Source organism: Misgurnus anguillicaudatus, chromosome 22 (genome assembly GCF_027580225.2).
Source record: "Misgurnus anguillicaudatus chromosome 22, ASM2758022v2, whole genome shotgun sequence".
NCBI lineage: Eukaryota > Metazoa > Chordata > Actinopteri > Cypriniformes > Cobitidae > Misgurnus > Misgurnus anguillicaudatus.
Genome location: NC_073358.2, coordinates 37,376,461 through 37,397,758, shown reverse-complemented (window position 1 = coordinate 37,397,758; position 21,298 = coordinate 37,376,461). Strand labels below are relative to the sequence as shown.

The window sequence follows — 21,298 nt, the reverse complement described above, 5'->3', positions numbered from 1 at the left end:
ATTCTTTAATAGCACCGAAAGGCTGAGCTTTACTTACGTTGTCCAGTGTTGTCTGGCTGACAGAATAATCCTCGATGCTCAGCACCTCCACCACCTGCTCCATTTTGCTGAAGACCTGAGCCAGAGAGATGTTCTCAGACTTTAGCTGGTATTGAATCTTTGTGTGGTGTCGCTCCTTGAGTGAAAGAAATAAGCAGAAGTTTACAATTTTTACTGCAAGTCACGCTCAAATTATATGCACATGTAAAACTATTTTGGTCAGCTTTTCACAAAAACATCTTACTATTTTGCAATTTTTGTGAAAATACATAACACATGCTTGCAAACGATGGACAGACGTTTGAACTGATGCAAAGCAAACATAATAAACAGTGACATGCCGATTTATAATCGTACCTTTAGTACAGCCTCCGGGAAATTCCTGTTGAAAAAACGGATCACTTCCTTGACACTACCAGTGGTCTTGGTGCGAACCGTGATCATGTATCCATCCCCAAACCTGTCCAAGAAAGATAAAAGATCGACCATTGTGGTTAAGGCACACTGCTGTAAATGTATCCCTGAATGACGTATTTCAGCCATTCCTGTAGGTCCGCTAGTAGTTCATAAGTTTGATTTCGGAGAGAATACGCATGCACAAACGTTCTTTAACCTGTTTTTGAGATGCTGGATGCTCCCCAGACACTTAAACCTGCCATTAACCATGATGCCCAGTCTGGTGCACAGAGCTTCACATTCCTCCATACTGAAAACAAACACATCAACAGGTTAGACATCACAGTAAGATGAAATGGCCAAAGGTCCAGACTATTAAAACCCAACAGTTTTTATTTCTGCCAAACCTGTGTGATGTCAACACCACCGAGCGTCCTGTTTTAATGATGTCGAGAATCAAGTTCCACAAGAAACGGCGAGCCTTTGGATCCATTCCTGTGGTGGGCTCATCCTGTAACAGCCAACAAGAGGATGTTTCAGAGGATTCAACTGAACTCAAATTTATTTCTATATTAGTGCTTTCTCAGAATATTGCATTGCACAAAGCAGCTTTATAGTAAATATAGGAAAGAAAAACACTATTTTATAGTGCTATTAAGAAAATATGCATATTAAAACCCATTAAATTCATAGTATAAAATTTTATATCAAAATTTGTTACAAAATATAAACAAAGTCATCGTAAAATATCAGTAGTAGAGATGCTTACTGTAAACAGAACTGTCGTAAGTAGTACTATTAATAAAGTACCCATATCAAAAGTTTTTATATAACGTAAATTTAAGCTATAATGTAGAATGATGCTTCTTTAGATTTAAGGGACAGATCTGACCAGAAATATGAGCGAGGGATATCCAATCAGAGCGATAGCTGTGGAGAGTTTGCGTTTGTTGCCTCCACTGTAGGTGCCAGCAGGTTTGTCGGCATACTTGGACAACTCCAGTTTCTCCAGAGCCCACTGAACCACCTTTAGGCCAGGAAGAAAGAGAATGAGACATACAAATCAAATTTCTTGGAAAGTAACAACAGTATATTTTATTTGCTGACAGCAAGATCGCTCTAACAATAAACTTCAAACAGCAATTAACTGAAATTGATTGCTAAGTGCACTTGCACTGATTTCAGAAGAGCTTTTAGGAGCTCTTACCAACAGCCACATACTCGACTGTCACTTGATAACTATTACCCGGTGTCATTTTACTACAAAGGATGTGTGTGCGTCAGCGTGCTCACCCGTTCCTCATCTTTCCAGGAGATGCCACGGAGGCGAGTGTACAGCTCCAGATGTTCTCGAGCAGTCAGATCATCAAACAGAGCGTCAAACTGAGGACAGTAACCAATGCTCTGCTGTACACGCAAAAGCTCTCGCAGGATACTGCAGGAGACAATACGTTGGCAAATTACAGTAACATTATATGTTACCACAAATTACAGTAACATTATATGTTACCACAAATTACAGTAACATTATATGTTATCACAAATTACAGTAACATCAGTTCTAGACAAATAGACAGTAATATTACATATACACAGTCAGAAAGACAGAAAGGTATATAGACAGAAAACAACAGAAAGAAATATAGATAGAGAAACAGACAATTAGACAGACAGATATAAATTACAGTAACATTACATCTATATCTAAAGACAGACAGATAGAGACAGACAGACAAATGAGCAGATGAAGATTACGGTATCATAACTGATAGATAGGCAGACAAACAGATGGACATAGATAGACAGACAAACAAATGGATGGAATTTACAGTAACATTAGACAGACATGCAGATAAAAATTACAGTAACATTGGACAGACAGACAGGCAGAAAGACAGACAGATATGTAGACAGAAAACAACAGAGAGAAATATAGATAGAGAAACAGATAAATAGACAGACAGATGGAAATTACAGTAACATTACATCTATATCTAAAGACAGACAGATAATAAGACAGTCAGACAAATAAACAGTTGAAAATTACGGTATTATTACAGATAGATAGGCAGACAGACAGACAGACAGATAGATAGACAGACTGATAGACAGACAGACAAATTGATGAAAATTACAGTAACATTAGACAGACAGGCAGATAGAAATTATAGAAAAATTACATCTATAGATAGATAGATAGATAGAAAGACAGACAGACAGACAGACAGATAGAATGACGAACAAATAAACAGATACAAATATAGATAAAGAAACAGGCAAAATAGACAAGACAGATAGACAGAAATTACAGTAACATTACATCTATATCTAAAGACAGACAGAGAAACAGACAAATAGACAGACACACAAATGAACAGATGGAAATTACGGTATCATTACAAATAGATAGACAGACAGACAAATGGATGGAAATTACAGTAACATTTGACAGACAGGCAGATAGAATTTACAGTAAAATTACATCTAAAGACAAATAGATAGAAAAACAGACAGATAAACAGACAGACAAATAAACAGATACAAATATATATAAAGAAACAGAAATATAGACAATAAAGACAGATGGAAATTACAGTAACATTACATCTATATCTAAAGACAGACAGACAGAGAAACAGATAAATAGACAGACAGACAAATGAACAGATGGAAATTACGGTATCATTACAGATAGATATGCAAACAAAAAGACAGATAGAAAGACAGATTAATAGACAGACAGACAAATTGATGGAAATTACAGTAACATTAGACAGACAGGCTTATAGAATTTACAGTAAAATTACATCTAAAGACAGATAGAAAGAAAGACAGACAGACAGACAGACTGATGGACAAATAAACAGATACAAATAAACTGAAAAATATACAAGAAAGACAGACAGAAATTACAGTAACATTACATCTATATCTAAAGACAGAGAAATAGAGAAACAGACAGATAGACAGAGAAACAGACAGACAAATGGATGAAAATTACAGTAACATTAGACAGACAGAGAGACCGACAGATAGACAGATGAACAGGTAAAAATATAGATTAAGAAACAGAAAAATAGACAAGACAGATAGACAGACGTAAATTACAGTAACATTACATCTATATCTAAAGACAGACAGACATACGGAAATTACAGTAAAATTACATCTAAAGACAAGGAGACAGACAGATAGACAGACAAATGAACAGATGGAAATTACTGTAATATTACATATACACAGTCAGAAAGACAGAAAGGTATATAGACAGACAGACAGACTGATAGACCGACAAACAAATGGATTAAATGTACAGTAACATTAGACAGACAGGCAGATAGAAATTACAGTAACATTAGACAGACAGAGAGAGAGACCGACAGATAGACAGATGAACAAATGAACAGATAAAAATATAGATAAAGAAACAGAAAAATAGACAGACAGATGGAAATGACAGTAACATGACATCTATTTCTAAAGACAGGCAGATAGAGAAACAGACAAATAGACAGACAGACAAATGAACAGATGGAAATTACTGTACCATTACAGAGGATAGGCAGACAGACAGATAGATAGACAGACGGATAGACAGAAAACCGACAAACAAATGGATGTAATTTACAGTAACATTAGACAGATAGACAGACAAACAAATGAACAGATAAAAATATAGATAAAGAAACAGAAAAATAGACAGATGGAAATTACAGTAACATTACATCTATATCTAAAGACAGACAGACCTATAGACAGTAAGTCAGTCAAACAGACAGACAGATAGACAAACACATAGACATGTAGATGGAAAAATGTAAAGAAGTTTTGGGATAAATAGTTTTAACATTTTTTTTAGAATTCAAAACACCTTCATTAAATGGAGAAAAACATTATGAATCATTTACTTATAAATCAAACACAGATGGGGCCTGTAACCAAAGTCATTTCCATTCATTTTATGGCAAAACGATCAAACTCAGCCAGCGATATGAATGCTGACATTCACAAAATGTTAATGTGATCCAGAGGGAAAAGCAAGCCAGGCGCAAAAAATAAATAATTTATACGAAAAGTTGTTTTATTACTGAATTATTACTTTGTTTATCTACATTTGCATTTGAATGATGTAGTAATCTGACTCAGATGAGTAAAGAGCCCTGCTGCAGTAATCTACCTCTGAAAATGACCAATAGAAAACACAATGAGCTATTCTACATTGTTGTGTGTGCCATGCATTTTCTTTATCGAATCAACTCATGTGGACAATATCACAAGCCCTAGTGAGCTACCTCAGAGCTGATGTGGGGTGGTCTAAATATATCACCTGTTTCCTTGAATGAAGGCCTCTCCACCTGTCGTGCTCTCGTCTCCTGTTAGCATTTTGAAGGTTGTGGTCTTTCCTGCTCCATTGACCCCCAGCAGCCCGAAGCATTCCCCAGGACGAACTCCTAGACACAGGCGGTCCACCGCCTGGATCCGGCCCATCTTGCGAGACTTGTACACCTGTAAAGAGACGCAGGCTCTGAGGACACAAGGTCTTTTGGAGATACGAAGGAGAGTTCAGGTCGGATCAAGTTTAAAATATCACAGAGCGTCTGACCTTGGTGAGGTTGTCAATCTTCAGCATGTCATTGTCAGCATCTCCTCTCAGCACTCTGCGTCTCTCGCAGGCCACATCGACATCATCATCCTCGACCGGCTGGCTGTTGACAGGCACTCTCCTTCATTTAAAAGAAATCATGTTTAAAATGTGTTCAATGAAGAGTACACCCAAAAATTGAAACACGCACATATTTACACTCTCTGGGCTTTTCTGAGGAAGTTGTACTGGCACAGAATTGTGATAAAAAAGCCAACGAATCCCTCGATGGTCATTGCTACCAGTCCCCGTGTCACAATGTCCCATTCAAATGGAGACTTCACTTTATCAAACTGGCCTGTAGGGAAGAGACAGCATTAAGCTTTAAAAAGCAAAGAGCAGTATACAACAGAGCACTGCCATAAAGTACGCACCTATCTTGGCGTAATATTCATTAATGTACTCGTTATACGCCATCTCCATCAATCCATGACCCAGGTTATAGTTAGGGAAGATGAGAAAGCAGGACTTCAGGTAACTGTTTACCAACTTTAGATCCTATTGTGTAAAAACAATGATATAATGATATCGAAATAAACAATCATTTGACATTGACAAGTTTCTTTGAAAATTTCAGATGCAAAAGCCGCTAAATGCCACCTCTGTCAAAAATGACCCTGATCGGATGCTCTCGGCACGTAGTATACATTTATACGTTTACAAATCTGCTTAATCCCAGCCTCAGGTCATTCACAAAATTGGTTTGTTGGCAGAATCTGCTAAACATCACATTCTTTTTCAGGCGGAGTGCACGATATCTGAAAAACGAGAGTCGGGCCGACTACCAAAACACACTTGTACCCAATCAGCAGTAAGGGGCGTGTCTACTAACGACATCGTTGTCTGGGTTGCGTATGTGAGGGGCGGGTCTATCAACAGAAGTTTCAGATTCTATTGGGGTAGTAGGGGCGTGTTTGTTTAGGTGTTTAGGACTAATAAACTTTAGTAAGTAAAATGACTGAGCCTAAACATATAATAAATAATAAAAAAATATAATATAAATAAATATAATATAATAAAAAATGCTCATTTACAAAAAAAATCAGTTTCATTTAGAAGGTTTTGCATCTAATGCTGCATTTAACCAGCTGCGGTAGAGGCATCAAGTGCGAGTGATTTTAATGTTAAGTCAATGTAAAGACGCGTGTCTGGAGGTCTTGCAGCGCGAATGAGGCGTTTAGCGCAGCGCGGTAGACGCGATTCCGCCTCATTCGTGTGTCTAGATCCGCGAATGGCACAAATTGAGCGCCTGACGCGGTACGCGCGAATTTGCGTCTGAAAAATTTAAACTTTGGCATATTTTTGTGCCGCGTTAACCAATTAGGAGCCTGCTTGCTGCTGTGGTGGCAGCCCCGCCCTGAGTCACTCATTCAACATGGAGGAACGATTGTTATTGTCCGTGAGCAGTCACCCGGAGCTATATGACACAAGTTCTTATTTCTATAGAGACAGGAATAAAAAGGACCTCGCTTGGAAGGGTGTCAGTGAGGACATTGGGCGACCTGGTAAGTTGTAAATACACATTTCACTTTTGCGCCACGTGACATTTATCGACACGTGGCATTTCCGACGTTTTTTAACTATTTTCCCCCTATAGTAAGGTGACCGAATACAAACGGTAACTCTCTTGATAAATGCACAATCAACATCAGCCATCTTGCAAACAGACAACCGCATAGCACTTGCAAGAAGCAGATTTCGCCTCTGATGCGCGTCAAATGCTTGATTTTTCCGAGCATCTACTACGCTCTAGATGCGCGAATGCATTCAAAATGCTCAAGCAGCAAAATAGATGTGGTAGACACGATTTTGACGCCTCAAACGCAGCTGGTGTAAACCCACGGTAAAATTTTTAGTTTGTGGTAAAGGTGACATTTGTAACGGTCCATTTTTATGGTGTGGTGGTGCACAGACACTTTGTTTAAAACTACAAAGATCCAGTTAAAGTACCAGTGGATAGCGCCCTCTAGCAGTGAGACTGTGAATTGCAATTAACAGCTCAGTTTCGAAATGCATAGAGAAGCTAAAGTAGCCGCCACAGGACAAACACGTCATCTCTATAGAGCAGTTTGTCCGTTTAGGGCTACTGTAGAAATATGGTGGCGCAAAATGGCAACTTCAATGTAAGGAGACCCGCAGTGTATGTAGATAAAAACCACTCATTCTAAGGTAATAAAAACAATACAGTTCATTATGTAAGGTGTTTATACACAACTGAAAGTATAGTTATGTATATTATATTGCATTTCTGTCAAGAGATCCTTCTAAAAGTTACACAATGCACCTTTAAGTAATACGGCACTTATTTGTAAGCCACTCACAGAACCTGCCATTAATAACAAAAATATTAATGATAAACAGTCATTTCTTTCTCTGATGTACCTTGTCACGCTCAAAGAGCTGCAGTAGGAAAGTGGCCACTGTGGCTGTGATGCCAATAAAGAGATTGATGACTATGAGAAACACATACGCTGTGCTGGGCACCTCAAACCAGAAAGAAGCTGGATACATGATGGGGGTTATAGACCAGCCATAAAGAGAGAGAGAGACAAAGAAAGAATGAAAATTGGCCCTGCTTTTTTCATTCTTATCAGTTCGATCGCATTACAAGTTGTATTTTCGAGAAATAAAGCAGAATTTGCCAATACAACATTTTATTGATTCTCACTCCACGTCTGATGGACAGAGATAGTGTTTATGGAGAAAGAGCTTACCCATAAAGCAGGAACAGAGAAAGCACTGCTGGGAAATTTGTAGGTGATGTGTATGCAGGAAGGTCGAACACAAACAGAATTAGGACGCAGCATGTGGCTGGAACCAGGTAGTTAAGCTAGCAAAGAAAGGACAGAGAAAACCAATTTAGCCCTCGGGATTGTGCTCGTTTGTGTGTAGACACCAGGTCACACATTTCCTCTGTTTCAAAACCTAATGAGCTGCCTACGGACACAGAATTTTAACGGTATCACAGGTACACACCCGGCATAAAGGCTGCTCTAAGAGGTACGCAATAATATTATGCTGCTTCTGAAGATACCATGTTTTAGCCAAATATATAAATATTTAGAGAAGAAGGCAATGCCAGAATGCACTGTGACACGGTGGAGAAGATGGTAGCAGACAAAAGAACCCTTTCTGGTATTAAAAAATGTGTAATTTATCATTTTAGGGATGTCGCACCCCTAGGCATCAGTCATGCCAGACTTAAAGGAACAGATCACTCAAAAATGAAAATAATGTCATTAATGACTCACCCTCATGTCAGTTTAATATGTTTTATATTTAGTCCGAGAGCTTGTTGACCCTTCATTGAAAATCTACATACGGTATACTGTACATGTTCAGAAAGGTAATAAAAACCTTATCAAAGTAGTCCATGTGACATCAGTGGGTCAGTTAGAATGTGTTGAAGCATCGAAAATTGATTTTGGTCCAAAAATAACAAAAATTATGACTTTATGCAGCATTATTTTCTCTTCCGCGTCTGTTGTGAAGCGCATGCGAGAGACTAAAGTCACGTGACTGCAGTGACGCGGATGACATGTTATCCTCAGACATGTTAGCAAAGTTTTTTTTTTCAAACTTACAGGATGCGTCTCCCTCAGACTGTAAACGAAGCCCGATGGCACACAAAAAAACAAAAACAAAAAGAGCCGCGTATTACGTCATCCGCGTCACTGTAATCACGTAACTGTTGTCTCGCGCATGCGCTTCACAACAGACGCGGAAGTCACGTGACTGCAGTGACGCGGATGACGTACTACGCGGCTGACGTGTTATCTGGTGTGCCCCAGCTGTTTTTTTTTTGTGCGCCCAGGCTTCGTTTACAGTCTGAGGGAGATGCATGCTGTAAGTTTCAAAAAAAAACTTTGCTAACATGTCTGAGGATAACATGTCATCCGCGTCACTGCAGTCACATGACTTTAGTCTTGCGCATACACTTCACAACAGACACGGAAGAGAAGACAATGCTGAATAAAGTCGTAATTTTTGTTATTTTTGGCCCAAAATGTATTTCCGATGCTTCAGACACATCTTAACTGACCCACTGATGTCACATGGACTATTTTGATGATGTTTTTATTACCTTTCTGGACATGGACAGTATACTCTACGTAGATTTTCAATGAAGGGTCAACAAGCTCTCGGACTAAATATAAAACATCTTAAACTGTATTTCGAAGATGAGCAGAGATCTAACGAGTTTTGAACGACATGAGGGTGAGTCATTAATGACATTATTTTCATTTTTGAATGAACTCTCCCTTTAAGTCCTATTTACTTTAATGGGAAAAGAGAAAGACAAAGATTTTTCTAAAAGCATGAGCTAAAAATCACAATTAAACAACATATTTCTGACTGACAATTAAACCTGACAACAACTATACCATTACTTGTTTCTTAAGCTCAAACTGCGCTAAAAACAAATTTTCTCAAGGTTGTTTTATCTACTGCGCATGCACACAGGTTACCAAGCCCCTTGTGACTGTATAAAGCCCCTCCCCCAAAGAACCATCAGTCTTTATCAATTTATGATTGGTTCTTTTAACCGGAAAGCAGGACTTCCATCGCCAGAGTGGCCATATTGACCGCTGCATTGTTCACTAATAATAGCAGTGCTCAATTTTGTTATATTTAATAACTTATTTATAAGCTAATAGTTAAAAAGACACTACATAGGGTTTCTGCCTATGTAGGTAGCAGAAAGCAAGGCAACTGACTTTGGTTTGTAACAGAGCAAGAGTACACTGCAAAAAATGACTTTCTTGTATTTTTGTCTTGTTTTCAGTAGAAATATCTAAATATTCTTAAAATCAAAAGGTATTTTCTTGATAAGCAAATGACCTAAGAAAATAACTCTAGTTTTCAGACAAAACATATCAAATGTAAGTGAATTTGTGCTTAAAACAAGCAAAAAAATCTGACAATGGAATAAGAATTTTTTTGCTGAATTTTCTTTTATTAAGTAAATTCAAGAAAAAATTTCGTATTCCGTTGGCAGATTTATTTTGCGTGTTTTAAGCACAAATTTGCTTTTAAAAAATTTTGTCTAAAAACTAGAATTATTTTCCTAGGTAATTTTGCTCATCAAGAAAATACATCTTAATTTAAGAATTTTTAGATATTTTTACTGAAAACAAGACAGAAATACTAAGTAAGAAAGTCATTTTTTGCAGTGTAGGTCCTTCTCCTTACCATGTCCCATATGTAGTTTGCTAGCCAGTAGATGATAGGGTCACAACCACTGACAAACTGCAGGTGCTTGGCCTTTGTAGACTTTTCTGCTACAAGAAAGACCACGAAGCTGGCTGGCACAAATGACATGGCTACAATGATGAAGATGGCAATAACCACATCAGTGCCCTGGAGCCTATAAGAAGAGATAGAGTGAATGAGAAATCAGAAATAAGACACGAGGGTTTAAACAAGAACAGAGGTGAACTTACAAATAGTCCAAAGAAAGACTGGCACTGGTCCTGTTCATGGGATGATTGGTCACTGTGATGCCTGTGAACACACAAGCATTTGCATACAATGTTAATACATTCAAGCACAAAGCATACAATGTTTTCAGCACAATCTAAAACACTGCTAGTTTATACATTTTCTATAGTTACTGTATAAGTCGTAGCTTATTCAACCTGTGAAGAGAATTTCTTACCGTATGCAGCAGGGTTTCCTTTACTACTGGGCAGATTGGCTCTGAGAATGGCATTGTTGAGGACATTCAGGTAAGTGGGCATGCTGTGATATCCTTTGTTATTGTACAACACCTGTGAGAAAGAGAAAACATTACCAATATCATATAAATATTCACCACATCAGTATTAGCTTTAAATTTCTATCAGCTATAAAAAGGGGAAAATTACCTGTGAGGATCGCCTAACTGCTATTTTGCGCACCATAGGTGGGGTTTTTCTGCCAAAGGATGCTGGAATAGATTTCTGAATGTTTCCAACCGTGAAGCCTCCATATCTATAGGAGAAGCATGAATCATATCGTTTATCAGACTTGAAGGGGTAGGTCATCATGTACTCACCCTCATGTTGTTCTAAACCTGGTAAGCACACAGTTGATGGCACCCATTGACTTCCACAGTATTTATTTTTCCTACCATGGAAGTCAATGGGTACCGTCAACTGTGTGTTTACCATCATTTATCCAAATATCTTTAAAACATCTTAAAGGTTCAGAAAAACATGAGCGTGAGTACATGATGAGAGAATTTTCTTTTTTTGGGTGAACTATACCTTTAAAGTAAAAAGGACATTTCTACAACAATTTTAAATTTTGAGAATAAATGAGATTTATTGTAAAAATAAAATAGCTCAGTGGTAGAGCAAAGCGTTTGCAGTGCAAAAGGTCATATGTTTGAATGCAAGAAACACATACAATACTGATAAAAATCAGTATCCAACTTTTATCAAACTTGCCAAATGCATAAATATAAGAAAGATGCCATTTACTATTTAGGTCATTTACAATTTTTTTGACATTTATGCATCCGACAGTTGCTTTTTTACAAAGTAACCTACAGTGCACTCAAGGTATACATTTTTTTAACCTTCAAATGGTCCTTGTTTTCTGTTTACACTACTTGCCCTTGGGGTCAATATGACCCCAAAATTGAAAGCATAATTGTAAGAAAAGTAGACATTTTCAATAATACAAATAAATAATTTAAATGGTTTCTGGATATTGATCTAGGTGTTAGGTGGAAAATTCCACCTTTTTCTGAGAGATAAACCCAAAGGAATTACCATTTAAGAAAGAAATAGCTTTGGGCATTTTATTGGATATGGGCAACTGCTCACATCACTACTTTAGTGATACATATTGTGAATTTATGTATATATAAACATTAGAAAGGACATTAAAACGAAATATTATTTCAAATGAGAGTGTGTGTGTGTGTGTGTGTGTGTGTGTGTGTGTGTGTACCTGGTAATTATCACGTTGTGGGGACCAATTGTCAGCAGTGTTTTTGTGACCTTGTGGGGACATTTTGATGTCCCCATGAGGAAACAAGCTTATAAATCAAACAGAATGATGTTTTTTGAGGATGTGAAATAGCAGAAAGTTTTCTGTGATGGTTGGGGTTAGGGAATTGGGTAGGTTAGGGGAATAGAATATACAGTTTGTATGGTATAAAATGCATTGCGTCTATGGAATGTCCGCACAAAATATGGAAACCAGAATGTGTGTGTGTGTGTGTGTGGGTGAGAGAGAGAGAGAGAGAGAGAGAGAGAGAGAGAGAGAGAGAGAGAGAGTGTGCATGAGTGGGAGAGAGCATGTGTGCGTGTTTGTGTGTGCGCGCAATTTTATTTGCCAAATTCTATACAAATGCTCTCTGGCAGTCATACCTGTGTGTGTGTGTTTGTATGTATGCGTTTTTTACATTGCATTTGTACACAAGTGCCAGGCCTTCATTTCTGTGTGGAAATTTTCAGATTCATGCTTGATTTATTGATTTTTTTTGCATTTCTCATTCATTTTTAATTGGGGTCATATAGACCCCAAGGACCAATTGAGGGCTAATCAGTATGTGTGTTCCATAGGGATCAAACCCATGACCTTTGTTGCTAACACAATGTTTTACTTCAATTTTAACAATTTCGGCAGCACATTTCAGCAAAAATGACCCCTTCCTGAAGATTACCTGTGAAGTCTGAGACGATCCGAGGTGTAGAGAAGATATTCAGACACATTGCGACCAGTAATGTCCACCAGGATGTCTCCAGTTACTACTTTCATAAGAGGTGGACGGCCTCCGACTCCACTGGGGCAGGAAAAGCCGGTGCCCTGCATTGAGCAAATGCAGCGGACTGGCTCCCGGATAGTCAAAGGCAGCGTGGGGGGAGAGGTCGCCATCTCTGTAGGAACACAACAGGGTGAGGTGTCCCTTATGAAACAAGTTAGGATATACATAGAAAAAGACCATAATCTAAAAATTATGCATTAAAAATAGATAAATTCACTTTAGAGAAAAGTCATTAATTGTGACTCTGTCTGTGAAATCCAGGCATTAAAATTTGATTTTACTCACAGATTTAACATAATTTCAATCTGTGACATGGTCTAATTTAGTCAATATTCAAGATATCAAGGTTAAAGAATGCTCTGTACATTACGTAGGTTGATTTTATGTAAAAAAAAAGTAAATCACTAAAATAAAGACTTAACTGGATTTTCAGTTTTATATTTCGACTTCCTTTATTTTAAACATACAATGTGATAAGCTTCGATCAAATGGCACCAACTCTGACCTCTGACAGTAGTGGGCGGAGCAGCAGTGTAGTTCCAAAGGCCATCCTCAAAATGTGCATCTGGGTCATCTGAGGGGGCAGGCGAGGGAGGAGGGGGCACAAAATTAGATAAAGGCACACCCTGAGTGAATGAGTCCAGGCACATGGAGTCAAAATAGCGTGCTGCCAGGGTTTTGGAGTTGTTGGCGTATGGGTTCAGTGTTTGGGCCAGTTGGTCCAGAGTGCTGTTGAAGGGGGTTTTCAGAACGCACGTGGCGCCCACTCCGGAGGGCAGGCGTAGGGTGTTAACTATCCTCTGTGGATTGGCATCTGGAGAAATTTTACTCCTAGAAGAGCAGAGAAAGATTATAAATTTAACCCCATTAACCCATTAAATATATATTTTTTTAATTCTATGGTCCCCGGAAATATTTACGCGAATATTTACATGTGAAAAAGTGTGACAGAGGCTTTAGCAGGTGTTAACGCTGGCATGCTTACTATTTAAATTAACCAGCTTTTTATGAATTTCTCTTTCTAGATTTCTGTACATTTAGCATTTGTCTGACCTGTACTGAAGTCTGTCTTCATTGGCATAAGGGATGAAGTTTCCACGAGGTTGTGTATAGTTGTGATATTGAGATGGAGACAGAATGAGGGGGGGAAGGTCACCTGCAGAATCAAAAAGACCATATGTGACACTGGACCACAAAAACAGTCATGATTTGCAGGGGTACGTTTGTAGCAATAGCCAACAATACGTTGTATGGATCGAAATTATAGCTTTTTATGCCAAAAATCACTAGGATATTAAGTAAAGATCATGTTCCATGAAGATATTTTGTAATTTTTTTTTGTAAATTTCCTACTGTAAATATATAGAACGTTTATTTATAATTAGTAATATGAATTGTTAAGGACTTTATTTAGACTTTTTTGTCAATATTTCGATTTTTTTTTCATCCTTAGATCTCAAATTTCAAAATTGTTGTATCTCTGCTAAATATTGTCCTATCCTAACAAACCATACATCAATGGAATTGCTTATTTATTCAGCCTTTAGGTGATGTATTAATCTCAATTTAAAAAAATTGACCCTTATGACTGGTTTTGTGGTCCAGGGTCATATATAGTATATATTGCAGATATACTTTAAAATATATGAATATGTATATTGGCTAGTTTAATGGCTTCAGCGGTAACTTAAATATTGACACATCATATTTCAAACACAATATTAGTTTCACTGTTTTGAGTCATTTGTTTTCAGTCAATATATAATATAAGATCAGTCACGCCAACAAACAAAAGCATGGTTATTTAATAAACCATCTATTTCTATATTGAATTTTCAGCAAAAAAACAACAACATCAGGAGACTTACTGTCACTGCCAAATAAAATGACACATTCAATGATGCAATAAGATTTTCTGCTTTCTCTAGAAAATGCAGCACACAAACACACAAGTGGTTCTCTGTTCTGCTTACCAATCTCAGGCACAGACAGGGCTACAGTCATGGCCACACAAATGAAAAAAGCAGGCAACAGGATCTGAGAGAAAATGCCCTTGGTGTTCCTCTTGGCGCAGTGAAACCTCTTTACTATCAGCCCGTGAAACTGCCGGAGTTTGAGCCACCAGCCCTCGAGCTTTAAGCTGCCCTGACCCTCCAGTATGGTCGGCTCAGCGGAGCGCTCTTCATCTAGAACACAGAGACATGGAAGGTCTATATTGCTCTCAGCAGTAGGTAAGCACTTTAACTTCTACCTGCAGGCCCTTCAAAGATGTGCTTTGTCTCAGACAGACTGTGTTTGGGCTTTAAGTGTCCAGAAGAGGTAAACAGACAAAACCTTTTTTACAAAGAGAGTCTTTAAAGAGGTATTTTTTCACAGTTCGACTAAATTAACTTGATCAGTATCCTTAATCTATTACCTTTCAGACTGGCTGATTCAGGATCCTGGCTATTGTCAAACAGTGGGCAATAGTCTCCATAGAAGTCAGCATAGAGTCCACCTTCATCTCCTCTTATTGAGCCCAGAGAAGAGCCGGATTGCAGTGACGCCTGACTCGGGCTCAGTCTGGAACACATCATCAGGTTACTGAGCTCCACCTCTGGTCGGATCACGGCTGCGGCCGGAGCCCCATCACACGGCTGCCCTCCAAGCAGATTAGAGGGTTTCCCTGCAGATGCTCCACCAGGAGAGCTCTTCATATCTAATAGAAATAAAAGAAAGATGAATAGATATAGTTAAGCTTATTGTACTTTGGATACAGTGCTACAGTGTGTTTAATATCATATCAAAGTAATGGTATATATCACAATATATTCATTTATATTATAATTAATTTTAATACAAAACAGTATTTCCTATTTTTCACTAAGCGAGTGAATACAATAAAAAATACATCATTTTATTTAATAATGTTTAAGATGAACTTGAGACATTAACCAGAAGTTAGGAAGGCAGGATGTGTTTTATTATCAACAAATAAATGGCAATTCTGGGATCGATATTTTTGGTTGGTGTTAGATTTTGTTCAAAAATAAATCACAGAAATACTAAGATATAATCAGTACAATGACAATCAATGCAAAATATTTTAAAAGTTGACACAATTTTGATGAACAGAAAAAAAAATAATCCAAGGCTGAACCAAAAAATTTTGGGCTCTATCTTACACCCAGCGCAATGCAGCACAATGCGCGACGCAAGTGTCTTTTGCTAGATTCCACCCTGCTCAATTATCATTTTCACGTTTAGCGCCGCGTTGTTTAAATAGCAAATGCATTTGCGCCCCCTTTTGCGCCCATGGGCGTTCTGGTCTGAAAACGGGGTGTGTTTAGGCGCATTGTTGACGCATTGCTATTTTAAGGCAACTAAGATGCGCTTAGATCGTTAAAATAGGGCCCTAAAACTTTGTTCTTTAAAAAGTAAAACAAATTATTAAACGTAACATGATTTTAAATACCATTTATCTGAATAATGTAAATGACAATTTTCAGCAGCCAAAATTTTGGTCTATCACTAAATTTTACTATTACATGCTAGATATTGCCCAGCCCCTCTTCATTAGCCTCTTTCACACAGTCATTTCGGTAAATTACAATGAATTTACCAGAATTAATTTACCAGTAAATATAAAAATGTGCTGTTCACACACGCAGTGACGTTCCGTCTTTTTACCAGCAAGACATCATTCACACATCAGTATCAAAATACTGGTAAACTCTGTGAGAAAGCGGGAGTTACCTGTGGCGCACGGCGAGCTCAGTGTTGCATTTGTAAAAAATGGTGAGTTTTTACTGTTTGCACTTAGGCTTCACAGAGGGTCTGCTAAGGATATCGGCAATTCAGCAAATAGATGGTAAGCTGTTTTAAACAACTTTGGTGAAGAAATGTGGACATTAACTTCAGGTGGGCTCGACTTTTAAGCAGCGTGTGTGTGGAAACATCTGTAAACAGTGTTGGGGTAAACGCATCTTCTGCATCAAAACGTTATGATTTGCCCGAAGATGTCAGCGCGGTCTGACGTTGTCCGTTCTAAATGCCGGTAATCTATATTTTTTGTTCACACATTACCAGTATATTACTGCTTATCTTACAACCTCTCTTACTGGTAAATTGGCAGCACTGATTTACCAGAAAGGTTCTGTTCACACATGACCTGTTAACTGCAATTTACCAGTAAAGACTGTATGTGTGAAAGAGACTACTGATATTCTCTCTGACCCTCACTAACCTGCATCGCTGTTCTCCAGTGACAGATCCTCCTCTGATACCTTCAGAAAGACCTCTTCCAGTGTGGTGTCCATCACACCAAAGCTGGTCAAAGCCAAACTGTCCAAACTTTTCTCCAGAGCCTGAGGAAAGACATCAAACATTTAACAACTATCTGTATAAATCACTCTTACTAAATGCTTGTCATACAGAATCCAACGGTTGATAGTTTCCAGGTTGTAACCCTTCCAAATGCTCAAAAATACCTGAAACAGCCTCTCGAAACAGCCTTTCTTTACAGCCTCTGACGGCAGGACATAAGAGAGCTCAGTGTTTGAGTCAGACACCAGCAGACAGGAGGCCACGTACTGACGGATGAACTGTGTGACTCTGCTCTCTGAACACGGAGATATGGAAGCGGATGGAGACTGGCTTGACTGATCTGAGAACAGACAGTAACATGATACCGAGTCATGGAAGAGTAATTGGGATGGTGAAAAGAAGTAGACGGGATAGAAGATGAATTTAATAAAAAATTGCAATAAAATACCATGGCAAAGTAGTGTAACAGTAAGAACAAAAAACACATAGGCAGAAAACAAATAGTGGGTCACAGAAAAAGCCCAACTCAATTTAGAAACAAAACTGTAAGATAATAAGACTTTAAATCCACTGAATTAGGTTTATTTTTTCTTACCTCAGTGGCAACTACTTTTATTTATTTTAGGTTATGAGCGTAAACAGTCTTCTCATTTATGTTTAAATTACGAAAGCAAATCAATTTGCCAGGGAGGTTAGAAAAATAAACATTATTCAACATATTTTCATATTTTCTGTGCCTGTCAAACAGATTTATTTTGTTTTAAGAATAGCATTTTTACTGGAATACAAAGAAAACAATAGTTGTTTAATGAAAACCTCACCGTAAAATAAAAGCAAAATACATTATGACTTCCTTTCTTCAGCTGAACACAGTTATTACTAGTACTAAATACAATCCTGGCTCTTCATACAGTAGCTTTCTAATGCTACTGAATAATGGTCAACATTTTGAAGCACCAAAAAGCACATATATTTATCATTAAAGTAATCCAAATGACTCCAGTGGGTTAATAAATGTCTTCTGAAGGCGAAATGCTGAATATTTTTGAGCTTATTTATCAACTGTAAGCCTACAAATCAGCACTGTATAAATGCATTAGCTTTCATTTAATGAATCTAAAATGAAAATCTACTTTTATTGAAATTAAATGGACACTCCACTTTTTTTTGAAAATAGGCTCATTTTCCAGCTCCCCTAGAGTTTTGGAATCCATTCAGACGATGTCCGGATCTGGCGGTACCACTTTTAGCATAGCTTAGCATAATCCATTGAATCCGATTAGACCATTAGCATCGCGCTCAAAAATGACCAAAGAGTTTCGATATTTTTCCTATTAAAAAATATTTTAATATTGATTAATATTAAAATGATATTACGCAACCCCTGAAAATAGTCCCGATGGTAACTTTAATAGAAGGGCACCATTTTTGGGACTATTTTTGAATATCATTGCGCCACCTGCAGCCGTGGTGCGGCAGCAAAGTCCTTGATTATTATTGATTATTGAGTCTGTTTAAAAAAAAACTCTAGGGGAGCTGGGAAATGAGTCCCTTTAAAAGTGAGTTTCACACTTGAAATAGTTAACCCTGGGTTATTCTAGAACACTCATGATTGGATAAAAAGCGTTGTCAAACTGACTGTATTAAAATTGCACGCTGCCGCTTTAAATAACCGTTTGTCTTGCGCTTCCGCATCTGTGACAAAACAGGTCACAACGTAAATCTATCTTGGCTGTTTTAAGCCTTCTGGGATGTCTTTTTACTCCAATTCAGGTGTTTGCCGTACAAAAACTCAAATATGGTGGATCTTACTGGTTCTCGTGTGTTTCGTGACTAGTTTAAACACTAGTCAAATGCGTGTTTCATTATGGGAACCAATGAGAAGCATTGTCAATAAGCCGGCATATAAGAATTTCCAACGCTGATTTGTTCTAGTAAAGTCCTATATTAAATGTGTTCCTAATTTGTGACGCCACAGAAAAAATGTAATATTAGTAACCAAACCTAATGAAAAAAACTGCAAATAAATATAATAAGCTATTAAAATCTTAGAAAAAAAACGTCAGGATTCTCTGCTCTCGTCCCTGAAACCACGCCCACTAAATTGCGCTTCTCTTAAAGAGCAACTAAACCGTAAACCAACTTTTTTTAGTTAATGATTTGTAAGAATGATGCTTTATTAGTGCTGTTCATCGATTTTAGTAAGTTTTTTGACATATGGATATAAAGTGTTTCAATACTACAATGTATGTTGTAAAAACGTCTGAGTGCTGCCCTCTTCAGGTTGAACGGTGGCTACTGCAGTTGAATTTTCCTATTGGATGTTGGGTCCAAAAAATAACTCGTGACGTAAGCAGGTTCAAGCTCACCACGCCTTTGTTACGATCTTACCACACACTTGGTACGAACTTAGTTCGTCCTCTCTATCTCCGTTGGGATCTGCCCACTTTTCTTGCATTTTTCAAAAATTTGCAGTGGGTGGAGTCAGGCTCTGACCAGGGGTTTAGTTACGCTTTAACTTTCAAATTTAACCTGATTGGATGCTCGTGATTGTGTTAGGGGTGAGGCCATGCTCGGTTTTAGCCGCACAAAAATAATCCTGAACACAGAAAAACTATTTAACGTTGTAACTCCACTATTTAGTACTATGCAGTTTACAGTCTTTGCAACAAGTTTCAGCAATACATTTTATGCATTTATAATGTGTTTAGACTTTATGACTTTAATAGGCGACATATCAATCACATCAGTTTCTCTCACAAACATATGATTGATGTATGTGCTTTTGAGCTTCAAAACCACTGACCACCATTAAAAGAACCAGGCTGTTATTTTGTAATATAATTCCGATTCTGTTCACCTAAGGAAAGGAAGTCATAAAAACCTGAGATGGCATAAGGGTGAGTAAATCAAATCTTTATTTTACAGTGAGCTATTCCTTTAATAATAAGCCTTTTGCAATGGAATCAGTAAATCATACTGAGCCAGACTCAAACTTGCAGTGCCTACGTGAACACCACGGCTCAATAAAACACAACTCCCATGGGTTAACACCTAATAAACATTTTATGAACCCAACATACAGTAGTTATACCTGCAGGGTGTGAGTCACTTTGCTTTTTGACAAGAGTGAGCTTGTAGCCATCTCCATATGTGCTCTTGAGGAACAATGGGGAACCACAGCACTTGAGCTTGCCATGTGAGATGATGGCAATACGGTCTCCCAACAAATCAGCTTCATCCATGTGATGAGTGGAGAGCAGAATGGTGCGACCTGCGATCATACCATTTCAAATATTATAGTTAATTCTGTCTATGCATTTGAAAATGTGCGCACCACATTAGTAAGTTGCAATAAGGGTTACCTTGTTTATACTTAAGGATAAGATCCCAAATTGCTCGACGTGCATATGGGTCGACTCCCGCCGTGGGTTCGTCCAAAATCACTGCCCGAGATCCGCCGACAAACGCAATTGCCACAGACAGCTTCCTCTTCATTCCCCCGGACAGAGTTTGAACCTGACTGTGACGCTTGTTGGACAACTCAAGATCTTCTATCATCCTGTGCATTCAGACACATAGACGTTAACTTGGTTATGGGGAAAATCGGTAATAGTATTAGCACCTATTAGTAGATGCACATTAACCTACTTGTCCATCTCCTTGCGGATGTCTTCTTCAGCCATGCCCTTCAGACGTGAGTAGAACCACAGGTGTTCCTCCACGCTCAGCTTGTCAAACAAAACATTGTGCTGGGGACACATGCCCAAATTCTGACGGATGCGCTCCATCTCTGTGCGAATGTCATGACCGTATATGGTAGCGGAGCCAGAAGTGGGCGGAAAGAGTCCAGTGAGAATTGACCTATAAGAGATTTGGACAGTGAACAAATGTGCTGCATGAAACATTTATTCGAAAATCCCTCCTCGCACTTACATAGTGGTGGTCTTGCCGGCCCCATTGTGTCCCAGGAAGGAGACAACCTGGTTCTCATGCAGGTTTAGGCTTAGTTTGTTTAGGGCTAGTTTGCGACCAGTCTTATAAACTTTGGTTAGTTTGTCTATGCACACAACCAGTGGTAAGTGACTGGGCTCTTCTTCAATTCCACGAGTTTCCTCTAAGGATCAAACAAGGCGAATATTTAAAAACATTATGCG

At 38.2% G+C, this 21,298-nt stretch overlaps 1 protein-coding gene across 3 annotated transcripts in view; it reads right to left on the bottom strand.

Annotated features, from left to right (window-relative positions):
- abca2 (ATP-binding cassette, sub-family A (ABC1), member 2) overlaps positions 1–21,298 on the bottom strand; it is a 95,783-nt gene that overhangs the window by 5,114 nt on the left and 69,371 nt on the right. For all 3 annotated transcript variants that reach the window (XM_073860303.1, XM_073860305.1, XM_073860304.1), the window contains 27 exons: positions 21,078–21,258; positions 20,793–21,005; positions 20,507–20,703; positions 20,236–20,415; positions 17,306–17,481; positions 17,062–17,182; positions 15,253–15,534; positions 14,810–15,022; positions 13,890–13,992; positions 13,342–13,667; positions 12,735–12,948; positions 10,945–11,050; positions 10,737–10,848; positions 10,522–10,582; positions 10,271–10,445; positions 7,800–7,907; positions 7,460–7,615; positions 5,452–5,575; positions 5,243–5,375; positions 5,039–5,159; positions 4,763–4,941; positions 1,729–1,870; positions 1,328–1,462; positions 843–946; positions 653–745; positions 397–499; positions 38–175 (listed from right to left, as the gene is read on the bottom strand). In XM_073860303.1, the coding sequence (XP_073716404.1) occupies positions 38–175; positions 397–499; positions 653–745; positions 843–946; positions 1,328–1,462; positions 1,729–1,870; positions 4,763–4,941; positions 5,039–5,159; positions 5,243–5,375; positions 5,452–5,575; positions 7,460–7,615; positions 7,800–7,907; positions 10,271–10,445; positions 10,522–10,582; positions 10,737–10,848; positions 10,945–11,050; positions 12,735–12,948; positions 13,342–13,667; positions 13,890–13,992; positions 14,810–15,022; positions 15,253–15,534; positions 17,062–17,182; positions 17,306–17,481; positions 20,236–20,415; positions 20,507–20,703; positions 20,793–21,005; positions 21,078–21,258 (4,196 nt within the window). The remainder of the gene's footprint in view (positions 1–37; positions 176–396; positions 500–652; positions 746–842; positions 947–1,327; positions 1,463–1,728; positions 1,871–4,762; positions 4,942–5,038; positions 5,160–5,242; positions 5,376–5,451; positions 5,576–7,459; positions 7,616–7,799; positions 7,908–10,270; positions 10,446–10,521; positions 10,583–10,736; positions 10,849–10,944; positions 11,051–12,734; positions 12,949–13,341; positions 13,668–13,889; positions 13,993–14,809; positions 15,023–15,252; positions 15,535–17,061; positions 17,183–17,305; positions 17,482–20,235; positions 20,416–20,506; positions 20,704–20,792; positions 21,006–21,077; positions 21,259–21,298) is intronic.